Source organism: Pogona vitticeps, chromosome 2, assembly GCF_051106095.1.
Source record: "Pogona vitticeps strain Pit_001003342236 chromosome 2, PviZW2.1, whole genome shotgun sequence".
Taxonomy (NCBI): Eukaryota; Metazoa; Chordata; class Lepidosauria; order Squamata; family Agamidae; genus Pogona; species Pogona vitticeps.
The window spans coordinates 147,999,606-148,015,128 of NC_135784.1; the positions used below are offsets into that span (position 1 = coordinate 147,999,606).

The 15,523-nt window shown below is 38.2% G+C and overlaps 1 protein-coding gene across 3 annotated transcripts in view; it reads left to right on the forward strand.

The window, feature by feature from the left end:
- ABCA5 (ATP binding cassette subfamily A member 5) overlaps nt 1-13,791 on the forward strand; it is a 96,830-nt gene extending 83,039 nt beyond the window's left edge. For all 3 annotated transcript variants that reach the window (XM_020791286.3, XM_020791284.3, XM_072990772.2), the window contains exons 30-39: nt 48-165; nt 254-345; nt 3,278-3,453; nt 4,755-4,830; nt 5,824-5,918; nt 6,529-6,648; nt 6,779-6,928; nt 10,897-10,976; nt 11,587-11,642; nt 12,025-13,791. In XM_020791286.3, the coding sequence (XP_020646945.3) occupies nt 48-165; nt 254-345; nt 3,278-3,453; nt 4,755-4,830; nt 5,824-5,918; nt 6,529-6,648; nt 6,779-6,928; nt 10,897-10,976; nt 11,587-11,642; nt 12,025-12,129 (1,068 nt within the window). In that variant the 3' untranslated portion in view covers nt 12,130-13,791. The remainder of the gene's footprint in view (nt 1-47; nt 166-253; nt 346-3,277; nt 3,454-4,754; nt 4,831-5,823; nt 5,919-6,528; nt 6,649-6,778; nt 6,929-10,896; nt 10,977-11,586; nt 11,643-12,024) is intronic.
- The last annotated feature ends 1,732 nt before the right edge of the window (nt 13,792-15,523 follow it).

The window sequence follows — 15,523 nt, forward strand, 5'->3', positions numbered from 1 at the left end:
TATTTACTTTAATGTGTTTTTTCATATATTTTTTTTTATTTTATTAGAAACCAGCAATTTTAATTAGCAGTTTGCATAAAGAATATGCTGAGAAGAAGGATTTTCTTCTTGGAAGGAAAATTAAGAAAGTGGCAACTAACCATGTCTCCCTTTGTGTAAAAAAAGGTTGGTGTTATAGCAGTGTTTGTATGTAATACAATGGATAATCTTTTAAGCAAATAAGCAGATTTTCTTTTCTTCTTGTCTTTTTTAGGGGAAATATTAGGGGTCCTTGGTCCCAATGGAGCTGGGAAGAGCACATTGATTAATATTCTGGTAGGAGAAGTAGAGCCAACTTCAGGCCAGGTATTCAACTCCCGTCTGTCAATATACCATCTTGAAACATCTATGTCCCCCTTTTCCTGCAAAGGTTTTTTGTTATTGGTTGTTGTGCGTTTTTGGGCTCTTTGGCCGTGTTCTGAAGGTTGTTCTTCCTAATGTTTTGCCAGTCTCTGTGGCCAGCATCTTCAGAGGACAGTTTTTTGTTACTCATTACAGAAGTTCTCATATAGAATAGGTTTCACAGCTCAGGCAGTGTGCATTGTTCAATTAAACAAAACAGCATTCAATATTAAGATTCTTTTCCATCTTGAATCTGACAGTCCTGCAATGAATAGAGTAACTATCAGGTAGATACGAAATTGGTTACAGAATCGTACTCAGAGAGTGCTTATCAAGGCTCCTTCTCAAGCTGGGAGGAGGTAACAAGTGGTACCACAAGGCTAGATCTTGGGCCAGTGCTCTTCAACATTTTTATTAATGACTTGGATGAAGGAGTGCAGGGAATACCTATCAGATTTGCAGATGCCACAGAACTGGGTAGAATAGTTAATACCTCAAAAGACAGGAACAAAATTCAAAATGATCTTGATAGGCTTGAGCACTGGGCTGAAAAAAACAAAATGAAATTTAACAGGGATAGTTCTACACCTTGAGGGGGGGAGCCAAATACACAGTTACAAGATGGGGAATACTTGGCTTAGTAATAATACAAATGTGAAACATCTTGGAATTGTTGTAGGTCACAAGCTGAATATGAATCAACAGTGCAATGTGGCTGCAAAAAAGCCAATGCGATAGAGGTTAGGCCTCATTTTGAGTAATGTGTCCAGTTCTGAACACAACAGTTTAATAAAGATGTCAACAAACTGGAGCAATTTCAGAGAAGGGCAACAAGGATGGTCAGGGGACTGGAAACTAAGCCCTTTGAGGAAAGACTGGAAGAACTGGGCAGGTGTAGCCTTGAGAAGACTGAGGGGGAGATATGATAACACTTTTCAAATGCTTGAAAGGTAGTCATACAGGGGAGGGGCAGGATCTGTTCTTGACCACTCCAGAATACAGGATACATAATAATGGGCTTGAACTACAGGAAACCAGGTTTAGGCTGAATACAGTGGTGCCTTGCAAGACGAGCGTTCCGTTTTACGACGAAATCGCATAACGACAAAGTTTTTGTGATCGCAAAAGCGATCGCAAAACAATGTTTCCTATGGGGAAATTTCGCTTTGCAATGATCAGTTCCGTGCTTCGGGAACCAATTCTCGCAAAACGATGATTTTCCTACAACTGATCGGCGGTTTCAAAATGGCCGCCGAGTAAAAAAAATGGCTGCCTGCTGTTTTCTGGGACGGATTCCTCGCTGCACGGGCAGCGAAAATGGCCACGCTATGAAGGATCTTCATTGGACGGAGAGTTTCAAGCCCATAGGAACGCATTAATCAGGTTTTAATGCGTTTCTATGGGCTTTTTAATTTCGCTTTACGATGTTTCCGTTCTACAGCGATTTCGCTGGAATGAATTAACATCGCAATGTGAGGCACCACTGTATCAGGAAAAGCTTCTTAACTGTTAAAGCAGTACAACAATGGAAACAGTTACCTCAGGAGGTTGTGAACACTCCATTTAAGCATTTAAGAGAAAATTAAATAACCATCTGTCAGATCTGCTTTGATTTCGATTCCTGAATTAAGCAGGGGGTTGGATTTGATAATCTTATAGGCCCCTTCCAACTTAATTATTCTATGATTCTATGAAAGTAAAAATGGGTGTTAAATTGATTACTTTCATAGATGATAAATGATTTCCTGTACAATTCTGTACTCATCTACACAGAAATACACTTCTCCTGAACGAACAGGTTCACAGTTTCAGTGTAGTCCTCTGTTCAGTACAGAACCTAGATTTCCATGTTTCCTTGATGGCTGGGTGTACATTTGCACAATTAAAACTAGTGTGCCAGCTGCAGCTGTTCTTGGAAATTTCTCATCTGGTCACTCATTGCATCCCACTTGGATTACTGTAATGCTGTGTGGATGAGGCTGCCTCGGAAAAGTGTTCAGAAACTTCAGCTGGTCCAGAAAATTTTGGCCAGAGTGTTGACCAGTTACAGGGAACAGATAAACTTCCTGCTGCAACCACTGTATTGGTGACTGATCCATTTCTGCAGAAAATTCAGTATGAAATTCCTTATGACCAAAAAAGCTCTACGTACATGATTCGTCCGGGCTATCTGAAAGACTGTATTCTTTCATAAAAAACTACCCTGGCTTTCAGATCTGCCGGAGAGGCTTTTCTCTTAGTCCCGTCACCTTCACAGGCATATGTGAGGACATGAAAGAGGGCTTTCTTAGTGGCTTGTCCCAGACTTTAAACTCCCTGCCGAGGAAGGCAGGGCTAATCCCTTCCCCCCTATCTTGCTGGAAGGCAAAGGTTTTCTGTACAATTGGCTCTTTGGCAACCAACAAGTTTTTTAACATATGCACTATTTTACTTTAAATTTAATGTAAATCATTATTATTTTATTTGGAATGTGTACGGTGTTTTAACTTAATTATTTTGTAATAGTATAACCACTATAATTACATTTTAACATTTGTAACTCACTGTGTTTTAGTGGTAATTGATTTTTTTAACTTTATTGTAAGCTTTATTATATTTAACTTTATTATAACCTAGCCCTAGGAGAAAAGTAGTATATCAGTCAATCAGTCAACTAAACAATCAATCAGTCCTATGGAGTGCAGGGGAGTATAGGGCTTCAGCAGGAAGAGCAGATATGAAAACTGGGATGCTGCAAGTATTCATGATAAACAGAAGGGATATCCTGTTAAACAATCTGAAAGTCTTTTAGGTTTTTATAAAATTCAGGTTGGTATACATTCATCTCTAAGTATTTTCCTCTTGATAACTACAAACATTACATAAAATATTGAATTAAGGACTGGTATATCCACAGGTGCTGTTGGGAGATTATTCCTTAGGTGAGAATAACGAGGATGATTCCATGAGATTTGTGGGATATTGTCCACAGATAAATCCACTTTGGCCTGATGTCACATTGCAGGAACATTTTGAAATTTATGGTGCTATCAAAGGAATGAGTGAAAATGACATGAAAGAAGTCGTAAAATGGTAAAGTTTGTTTAAAGCCTTTTATTTTCTTTTTCATTAGTCTGTTGTGCTTTCTCTTACTTTACATAGGGCCTCCTTGGAGAGTGTAAGTAGCCTAAGCTTTTAACATGCTGTAGAAATGTCATTCTTGGCTCAAGAAAGGGGTATTTGTGATACATACTCTGAAAAGGCACAACATTTTCATTTTTGACAAATGCATACTGTTTTTTCAAAAGTGTCCTCCGTTCAATGGGTCATATTTCTATATTCTGTGTGTTCCACTTTGCACAGTATAGTTACAGATGATTTACTGTATGTTGAGAGCAATTACCCGTGTGTGTGTGCGTGCGTGCGTGTGTGCATGCGCGCAGAGAACTTACACTAATGGTTCTTTATTATAAATACCTTAACAGATACAAGCAGTTTCACTAAATGTGCTGGAGTTCCTTGAATAAAGCTGTGTCTGTGTCTCCTTGAAATACTTGAAAACAGGTACCCACTACTTCAAGTACTTAAAGGAGGCATAAGCAGTATGTTCACATTTGATGAGTGGCTTGGAAGGGAATGGACAAAAAAAGGGAAAGTCAGTACGTACTTTGAATATTCTTTAAAATGAAAAAAGTTTTCCTGAGAGCAGGGTGTATTGCATTTTTTCCTACTTCTCAACATGATTTTGAGGCTCTATCTCCTGTTTTTGCTTCATCATTCTTTTTCCTCCTCTAAAGTGGGGTAGCCTTTTGTTTCTGATCATGGAGCTTTCTTGGCAAAGATACTGGAGTGGCTTGCCAGTATCTGCTCCAGGTGGATTGCGTTTAGTCAGAACTCTCCACTAAGAGTCGGACATGACTAAACGACTAAACAACAGCAACAACAAAGTGGGGTAGACAGCTAGATGGTGCTTTCACACTAAAAAAAAAACTACATAGAAAAAGTCAATTTGAAGGAATCAGTTACCAAAAGGGCTTCCCATTCATTTATCCTGATTTGTAACACACTGGAAAAGAGAATGACTCTAGAAAATTCTTCATGTAGGTATTCAAGATGAGTGCTTTAATAGCCAAGAAGCGTATTAGCAGTAGTAACTGCTACTTTAGATAATACTAAGTGTTAAACATATCACATTTCCCTTCCCTTTTATTGGACAGTGTTTACCATGTACTATGCTATGATTGCTACATAGATTAATCCTAAGAATCTTAATTATCATACTGAAAAACATATATTGAGCACAAGCTAAATTTTTGCATACCTACTTAATAAATTCTTACAAATGTAAACCATCTTTTTCAAGACTATAAAAATGCTAATTCTGTTTTCTGCAGCATTTCCAGTGCACTTGATTTTAAGGAACATTTACAGAAAAGAACAAAGAAACTTGGGTCAGGCATCAAGCGAAAGGTATTTTTACTGTCAAAATAAGTTGTATTTATAATTAATTGATATACTTTATCAATGAATGGTGGGTGAACATTTAACTATAAGAGCACCCCTACTCAAACTGCTTCTCCCCTCCCTCCTGGGAGAGGGATTGCTTTCTTCTTCAGGACAAATGTTCAGGATAGCCAAAACAATTTTTTGAAATTGGTCTTAAAACTTGCATTTAAAATTGTTTTCAATTGGACTTTAAAAAATATTTTATCTATTTTATTGCACCATCCTGGCAGACCTCTTCCACTATCCTGATCCTTAGTGAAGCTTTTTAAATGTGACTAGAGACTGAGAAAGAGAGAGGAGGACAAACCATTCTATGATAAAAAGATTCATATCACTCAGATGGGAGGAATATTATGCAGTTCAAGACAGCAAAACAGATTGCCTAAAACTCACGTAGGCAAGGATGTAAATTCACGTTTTAAGCTCAGTGAAAGTGCAGAGGCTTTTGGAATAAAAATGAGTAAATTAAGATTTAAAAATTAAAACCAAGTCCACATTTTTCTCTAATAACTAAGAATACAGTAGCAGCAGCACCAACAAAACTCACCATGAAGAAGACGAATGGAATGGTGTACACTTGAAAAGTGCAGTGGGTGAGAGTACTGAAAGTTGTACTAAGTGTTTTCTCCTCTGTAGGGAGATGGACTAAAAACCTCATCACTCACTGCACAGAGTGACTCTCAGAAAGTCCTTTCCAGCTGAAAGAGTGGACCAATAGGTGCTCCCCTGCCTGCCACCCATTTCCATTTTCTCAGGATGAAGTTTTATTCTTTTCAGTGGCAGGTAGTCACAGTGGAGGAAGGCTGGTGTTGCACTTTTTATATTAGAAAAAATGTCCTGAGGCTTTCTGAGTGTTCAGTTTTAATACTGCGATGCATTTTGGGAGACAATCTCCTATCTGTTTACCCTTCTCTAGAATAATCAGCTATAAATTTGACTTTTTCTCCTCTTCTCTAGTTATGTTTTGCCTTATGTATGCTTGGTAACCCTCATATAACTCTACTGGATGAACCATCTACTGGTATGGACCCTAAAGGAAAACAGCATATGTGGTAAGTACTATCAGATAGACAGCATTTTGGCATAAAATACCACAAAAGACTAGGTAAGAAAGTTTGAAAAAATTATAATACGCTATACTAACTGTGTTAGTCTTTAAGCTGCCATAAGATCATTACTTTTTAAAAGTAATTTCTCTCCTTCAGAATTTCCTGGCAAATGATGGATAGGGGAATGGTTTACAGCCAGTATCTGCCTTCTGGAACCTCACCTGCTAAGGGGGGAAAACGTTTTAAAAAGTTTTGCAAATAAAACAATCTGCTGCTGCCACCAATAGTGATCCCCTTCAAACAAGCTTCTTTATATAAGTAGCAGCAATGCAGCCCCTACTCCTCTGGTTACAAAGACAAGTGTTCTTTCTTAGACGACTCCTAACTTGTAAATGATGGCCTAAGTGCTGAACGTAGCTATATTTTTAGGAGGAAAGGGACAAAAATATTTACAAAATGAATAAGAATGTAGGTAGTAATAGATTTGTGCTTTTTAAATTTTCCACTTTTGTGGAGGTCCATCAAGCATTCTTATCTCCCTGATGGGGATACTCAAAGAGTAACAGTTTATATTCATCCCACTTTTTCATGAAGTGTTTATTATATTTCATAGGAAAGCAATTCGAGCAGCCTTTAAAAGTAAACAGCGAGCAGCTATTCTAACAACTCATTATATGGAAGAAGCAGAGGCTGTGTGTGATCGGGTAGCGATATTGGTGTCTGGAAAATTAAGGTAATTACTACAAAAGTTGGGAGTTTGTGATAAATTCATATTAATGTTACAATATACTGTGAAAATTTTGACATTAACATTTGACTGTCTGCTGTCTCTCTTTTATTCCATTTCCCCAAACAATGCATAGGTGTATTGGGACAGTTCAACACCTCAAGAGTAAATTTGGCAAAGGATATTTCTTAGAAATGAAACTAAAACATGTGCCTGATTTACAGAAGAAGGAGCATCTTCAAAGGGAGATCTTAAACATCTTTCCAAATGCAAGTCATCAGGAAAGGTAAAAGGCAGTAGCTACAAGTCAGTGAGAAATTTTCAGATAATAAAGAAGTTCATTTTCCTTCCTCTATAAGAATGTCTAATTGTGTTCAGCAGGAGAAGGAAGGAGTCTGACAATGATCAGCACTCCTGACAAGGGCACAAAGTTTATCCTACAACTTACTCTCACTGGAAACTAAGGTGTTGGACTGTGCAATGCAGGAGACTCTTCATTACCGTAAAAACATAGTGTGACAGCATATGACAATGACCAAGATCCTGTTGCATTGTTTCGTCAGTAGAAGTGAAGTGGCATAACTCACAGTGGCAGATTTCTGCTTATTAACAAATACCTGCTTGAATTCCTGGTTGTGTTTCATGCCATCCACTTGGCATGCAATGAGAAATAAAAGAGAAGACTTGCTAATTAGCAGGAATTTGTTTCTGCAAGTTGGCTCATTTCCCTTCCACTGGCAGAAGTATGCAACAAAATTTTGGGCAGTAGTGTATACCAGAAACCTACTTCACTTTAATAAATTCATGCAGAATTATTATAAATCATAAAATCATAACTTAGCAAATGAGAAACAATTGAAGAATGATAGTAGCAGCACTGAATTATTTAAAGAGTTCTGAAGTATTTCAAAACAGCTTTTAAGAGTTTATCATGTCTTCAGTATGTTACATTGGTAGAAACTGTCCCACAGAAGAATTAAGTGAAATGCTTGTTGAAAGAGCAGTCTGCTTTCAGTAAGTGCACTAAGGTAAAGGTTCCCCTTGACAATTTTTGTCCAGTCGTGTTCGACTCTAGGGGGCGGTGCTCATCCCCGTTTCCAAGCCACAGAGCCAGCATTTTGTCTGAAGACAATCTTCCGTGGTCACATGGCCAGTGAGACTTAGACACGGAACGCTGTTACCCTCCACTGAGGTGGTCCCTATTAATCTACTTACATTTGCATGCTTTCGAACCGCTAGGTTGGTGGGAGCTGGGACAAGCGATGGGAGCTCACTCCATCGTGTGGATTCGATCTTACGACTGCTTGGTCTTCTGACCCTGCAGCACAGGCTTCTGCGGTTTAGCCAGCAGCGCCACCACGTCCCTCAATAAATGTTAGACAGTAAGTGCACTGTCTAACATTTATTCTAGTATATCTCATGACTGTGCAGAAATCATGTACCTTTTAAAGTGTTTTTAAACAGAGCATGTTCTAAGATTATGTTTGCACCCTTTACTTTCTGATTTATTGGCCCAAATCGTGTTGCATAGTTTTGACAGCACAGCAGGAATGATATCACTGGCAGATTGTTGCTAATTAAAGAGTTCCTGCTTCGATATCAGGTTGTGTGAGACTTTGTGTCATTGTGCACATGTTGCCACTACCTGAAATTGAAGCAAGGGCTCTTTTAGTTAAAAGCAGTCTGCTGTTGCTGTTGAAGGATGCTGTCATAGTATTCCTGAAGTGGTCTTTAGATTGACTCCTTTAGACTCTCTTCTGGATTTACGGCCGGTTATAGAATTGTACTTGAGAGTGCTTATCAATGGCTTCTTCTCAGACTGGGAAGAAGCAACAAGCATAGAACACAAGGGTCAATCCTGGCCCTTCAACATTTTTTATTTATGACTTGGGTGAAAAGGTGCAGGGGATGCTTATCAAATTTGTAGACACCACAAATTGAGTAGAACAAATAATACTCTGGAAGGTAGAAACAAAAATGTGAAATCTGAAAGGCAAATGGTGCTTTTTTGTTTTGTTTTGCTGCATTAACAGAAATATAGTCTCTAAATCCTATGAAGTCCTAGTTCTCTTCTATTTGGCACTGGATAGGCCTCATCTTGGGTACTGTGTCTAACACTGGACACAGCACTTTAAGAAGGATGCTGACAATCTGGAATAAGTTGCAGACTGCAAATTGGGGCAAAAGAAATAAAAAAAAACTTTAGTTATCAGCTAATGGGTTCTGAGCTGTCCGTGACACATCAGGAAAGAGTTCTTGGTGTGCTGGTGGACAGGTTGATGAAAGTGTCAACCCAGTGTGCAGCAGCGGTGAAGAAGGCCAATTACATGCTAGGTATCAGTAAAAAGGGGGTTGAAAAGAGAAGACATTGTACAAAACAATGGTAAGGCCACACCTGGAGTATTGCGTACAGTTTTGGCTGCTGCACCTCAAAAAAGACATAGTGGAACTGGAAAAGGTGCAGAAGAGAATGACTAAAATGATGACTGGGTTGGGGCACCTCCCTTATGAGGAAAGGCTACAGCGTTTGGAGCTCTTTAGTCTAGAGCTGGTGTCTCCAGAGTATGGCCTGCCTGGTCTTTTTATCTGGCCCGTCCGGGGGTGGGTGTGGGTGTGCATGCAGGTGGGTGGGCGGGAGTGTGTGTGTACACACACATGCGCACGTTCCTTCGGCCCTCGAAAATATCACAAATATATTATGTGGCCCTCACTGTGAAAGCTTTGGAGACCCTTGCTCTAGAGAAAAGGCACCTGGGGGGACATGATTGAGACATACAAAATGATGCAGGGGATAGATAAAGTGGATAGTTCTTTTCCCTCTCGCACAATACCAGAACCAGGGGACATCCACTCAAATTGAGTGTTGGGAGAGTGAGAACAGACAAAAGAAAATATTTCTTTACCCAGCGTGTTGTTAGTCTGTGGAACTCCTTGCCAGAGGATGTGGTGATGACATCTGGCCTAGATGCCTTTAAAAGGGGATTAGACAGATTCCTGGAGGAAAAGTCCATCACAGGTTACAAGCCATGAAGGGGATGTATAATCTTCAGGCTTCAAAGGAAGGTACCTCAAAATACCAGATGCAGGGGAAGGTGTATCAGGAGACAGGTCTCTAGTTGTCTCATGTGCTCCCAGAGGCCTCTGGTGGGGCCACTGTGAGAGACAGGAAGCTGGACTAAATGGACCCTTGGCCTGATCCATCAGGGCTCTTCTTGTGTTCTGTTCTTAAGTTCACAGAGAGGCAACAAGGATGATCAGGGGACCAGAAACCAGGCCCTTCGAGAAAAGACAGAAAGAACTGGGCATGTTTAGCTTTGAGAAGGGAAGACTGGGGGGAGATATGAAAGCCTTCTTCAAATATTTGAAAGATTGCCATGCAAAGGAGGGGCAGGATTTATTCTCTTATCTTTCCAGAGTGCATGACACATCATAATAATAGGCTTAAGTTACAGGAAGTCAGATTTCAGTTGAACATCAAGGAAAACATGGTAAATGTGGAAGCAGTATGACAATGGAACAAATTATCTCAGGAGATAGTGAGCACTCCAACATTGGAGTCATTCAAAAGAAAGTTACCATCTATGAGAAATACTTAACTTGGATTCCTGAATTCTCAGGCCTCATCCAATTTCATTATTCTATTATTTCCAACAATAACCTCCTAAAAATATTGGGGATAAATAGCAAAAATATTGCAATAAATGCATGGTAAAATTTATGGGAGAGCAGAGTTATATTAGTACCATTTGTAGCAGGTTTTATACATAGATTTCTACTTCATATTCATATTGTATCTCCAGCAAAAGTATTTCAGCCTATAAGTCACACTAAAGTAGGCCTACAGAGTCATTGGGGATTTGATGAATCAACTCCTCCGCAAGTTCCATTGATTCAAATGGGCCTACTCTAATTGTATCTCATCGTAGTGTAACAACTCAAATAGGTCCAATTCTATCAATGGAACTCATGGAAGCGTTGACTCACCTAATCCCAGTGATTCAGTGGCACTATGCAACAAGATTTCAGCCCTAGATTTCTAACTTAGGTAAGAAATCTTCACTGGTGATTCGTTAGCATTTCAATATTTCCTTAAATGTCTGTTGTCCTCTACTGAAATAAATAAGCAATAGTGCCTGTTCTCCTGTAAAATGAGATTGCACCAAGGTGTTTAAACTTGTAATGTTTATCAGACCACTTATGATTACTGTTGTTGTGGCATGTCACACACTCATGTCTGCTTTGTGTGTGTTGCAGTTTTGCCTCAATTTTGGCATATAAAATTCCAAAGGAAGATGTCCATTCCCTTGCACTGTGCTTTTCTAAACTGGAGGAAGGTGAGGCAAAAATTTTATTAAGTGAACCATCTAATTTCTTGGTTACCTATATTACTGTTTGAATAATCTGCAGCGACTTTTAGAATGCAAACTTCATTCACATGCTGTTTTCATGGTTTTCCAGACCATTCTGATAACTTCAGTCCTGACCCAGTAGGTGTCTGGCCTTCCTGGCCTACTTTTCTGGGGCATCAAGAAGTCATTAAACTTCAGAGACTTTAAAGAGGTGCAAGATTTCCTTGTGAGAAATTAACTTGCCATTCCCTCACAGCAATGCTCCATGTTTGACAAGCTAGAACATTCTTAAATATTAAAGTCTTCTGGAGGCTTATAAGGTTCACAAGAGATGCATACTGTGCTGAAATTCACACAGCAATTTTCCCGGTCACTGCAGTGTTAAGGTACAGCTGAGTTCATACAGTCCTGTTACATGATTTTGAATACGGAAGTCAGGATATGGCAAGAACTCTGTAGGTGTAGTACACTGTCTAAATTCAGATTTGATCAGATTTCACTGACATCAAGAGGGATAAATGCACATTAATACAATGTCACTTCACTGCATAAGTATTCCTGAGGAATAAATAATTCTTTCTATCATTTTTAACAGCAAAACATGCTTTTAATATTGAAGAGTACAGCTTCTCTCAAGCAACTCTTGAACAGGTAATCTACAGACTTTAAAAGTAATTTTTTTTTCACAGTCCCCACACTTAGTTTTTCATTTGATCACACTAGAATGGTAATTTTCATTCTTATAAAACATATGCAGTTTATATTGCTATACCTGCTTCTGATGTATACCTGCTGAATAGATGATACAGATTTTCAAAATCGTTTCCAAAGCACACAAGAGAATTTTAACTTAACATCAGTGCTCCGGAGATTCGGAATGTTGTAGTAACTTGGATGCTTAGCCGCCTAGAGTGGTCCACTGGTCCAGATAGGCGGGGTATAAATCAAATAAATAAATAAATAAATGCTTACAGCTCAGGAAAGTTAATGGATTGCAGTTGTAATGCATTCATGAAATCCTTAATCATTTCAGGTGTTTGTGGAACTTGCCAAAGAGCAAGAAGAGGAAGACAATTTTGGAACACTTAACAGCACACTTTGGTGGGAACGAGCCCAGGGAGAAAGAGTTATTTTCTGATCTGTTCTGCATTGTAGAATTCAACTGCTTCATTCTTCAGGATTTCTGAAAAGAATGTTTGTTTTTCGACTGTTTCCTTCTTTTTATGTGTGCACTGAACACTATGAATTATCAAAGCATATTCTCAAGGGTGTAATTAATGCTGACTCCGACATCTAAAGCTGCAAAATTGAACCTATCACCTGATTTGCCTTACATGAACATATCACCATGATAGATTTCTTTAGTTTTAATATATAATGTGCTCTTGTGAGCGAAAAGTTTTTGTAGTAAAGGCAGAAAGCTGCAGCATAGAATTTAGTTAGGGGGCAATCTATGCTTTGTCTTCTATACATTCACAGATTGTATTTCAGTGGCATACACCATGTGACATCCATATTATTTTAGAAAAGCACAAGTCTTTGAAAAATATGATTTTTATACATACTGCATTTTATGAAGCTGGATTTCAAAAACCACCATTTGCAGAAGGAGTTACATCAGTTAACAACAATCATTGGTTTATGACAGACCTTTTTCAGAATACTATTTTTGTTTAAAGGCCATGTTGGATTTTTTTAACCAAATACCCTGTAAATTTGTCAGTTTTTCTCTGCACAAATGTTTATATAATGATTATTATTATTATTATGATAACAACAATAACAATAACAACAAAATTTTTAAAAACTACCTGTCTTTTAGTAGTCATTATTTAAGTGGCTAAAAGCTTAGGTACACTTAAATTTACAGTAAGCCACTAAATAGAATATTTAAAATTTAATCTGTATGTTTCTTTTTGAAACTTTTAATTATTTTGTTGGAAATTTAGGTGGAAATTTCCTTTTTATGCTTTTTAATGAAGCTATACCTTATTTGAGTTACAGTGAATGTTGAAGTATTTGTGAGCTTACTCACTGCAATTTTGTTATTTAAAAAATTTTGTGCATCAGAACAAGTTACTGGTGCATTAATGCTTTTCTCCCACATCCCTAGTAATTCACTGGGGGCTATATGTGGTATGAATTCCAGACACATTATTTCATAGATTACAAGGTAGATCGGCATAACCACATTACACTGACTGGAAAAAAACTACTCTTGCCAGGATTAAATCACAAGTATTTATCATATTTGCACTTTAAGCCACTGTGAATTATTCCTTGTCATTCTTTCCAAATACATCCCCAGTAACGTATAGTATACTGTAAGCTTACCAATTAAATTGTTGTATATTTTGAATAAGTTTAGATAGTGTCATCACTGCAGGTTGCACAGAAATTTGTACTGCATGCACAGGTGTGTTTTAAGAGTTTGCACAGATAGGTTTATTCCACTTCTACAAATGTAAATTGTGAAAAACCAAATGGCTAAATCTCTGTACATTTGTTATTAGCATAGAGCGTGTTAAATCACTGCATAGTCTTGGTTATTTTTACTTCCCTTTAACATTGCAGATCTACCACTTGTTTGGTAGGTTAAGTTTTTTCTGTGTTCAGTTTTCAAAATTTAATTCGTCCTTTGACAGTGAACTTGTTTGGACAGTGGTACATGCACTAAAACACTGTATTTAGCATTGCGACAATGATAACTAACATTAGGGAAATAATGAATTTGTTCTCTTATCACTGAAATCATATATACGTATACAAAAATAAAAGTTTATGTTTGGTATAGTCATAATTGTACATAATTAATTTAGGATTAGGTTGTGAAGAGAATAAAGTCTCTAAAAAGTTTCAAGTATAGATTATGCTCCTCTTGGAAATGGCATTCAAGCAAAATTCCTGTATGTCTCTTATTAAGGAAATTAAAGATGGCAGATCTTGACTAAGTACTACAATATGAAGGTTAAATCCTTGGTTCTAAGAGGTATGCATTTTTCCAGTATACACTGTTCTAGAACAGCATTTCTCCCTTATATTTTAGAGACTAATAGTGTGTAGTGCCTAACTTTTAACTTTGTACAACTACTGGACTCTCATGCTCTGCCTGGCCAAGTGCTCTACAGAGGGTGAAGAGGAATCTAGATTGGGGAAGTTCTTGAAGGACCAGCTATCATCCCTCTCCAGCAGGGAATTGAGGAGTTGTCTGACCCTGCTAGAGAGGCCCCAGTGCTTCAATATACTACAACAATTTAATTAATGGACCTTCTGACTCTAGAGAATGCTGAAGATGCCAGTATGAGAACACAAGAAAAAATGGAGACAGACAGGGCATCCTTAAAGTCAGACACTTACAGTAAATAATTAATTAAAGCCAGCTGGTTGACTGAAGAAGGGAGAGGTCCCAGGACAAGTTGAATAAATGCTAAGGTCCCAATCAAACGTATACTGTTATATAAGCAACATTCTGTTCTAGTCTTCTTTGCGGCACAGCAACCTAAACGATCTGCTGATTTGGATTGTTGTACACCTGTTCTTTTTTGCTCTCAGCTTTGTTGAATTTGTACACATGTGGTTTTCGTGACTATTGACTCTTGCCTTTGACACCACTCCTACACATTTCTTGAAACTCAGCTCTGCTGTCCCTCACTTAAAATGACTGTTGACTCTTTCTCAACAGTGGCTGATTTATAGCCACACACTGCTTTAGAATGTGACATAGACAAACATATTAATCTGTTAATTGAACAATGGGGGGGGACTTTACGCCAAGATTTTGTTGACATAAAACATATTTTATTCCACTCATCAGAAACAGAAATGCAAAAACTATGGAAAACAGAAATATATTAAGTCAGAACTTTGCTGAATAAAGTATGTTTTTTACACATAAATAACTGATTCAGAAGTCTTAAGCAAAGAGAACAGAGAGAAAAACTGCATTTTCTGCAGTTATGCAAAAATCCATGATATACAGCCAAACCTGAGTCCTCCAGTAATGCTATCCAAATTAATTAGATATATGAGGTACATTAAGGATGACCATCCAAAGATGGTGTTGGGAGACCACTGTTTACCACCATGTGACGTTTTGACAACATGCACTTTGGTGAGTGGTATCCCTCAGGATTTTACCCCATTCTCTATCTTGTTTAATGTCTGCTTGAAGCTACTAGGGGAGCTCATTTGAAGCTGTGGCATCAGGTGCCACCAATGTGCTGATGACACCCAGATCTATTGCTTCTTATCACCTAACACTGAGGGAGCAACCAGGACTCATGAATACTGCTTAAAAGTTCTGACGAGTGAAGTAGTGCTGGCGAGTTGAAAGTCAGGCTTGGGGACTGGGATTTAACCTGTCAGAGGGTTGTGCTTCCCCTAACAATCCCAGTTTCTAGTCTGGCAGTATTTGTTGATTCTGCATTGTACTAGGATGGTTATACATGGATTCCTAGGTAATTACAGTATATGGAGTGCCTTTATACAACTCCAGTTAGTACGCCAGTTACAGTCTTTCCTGAATTGACCTT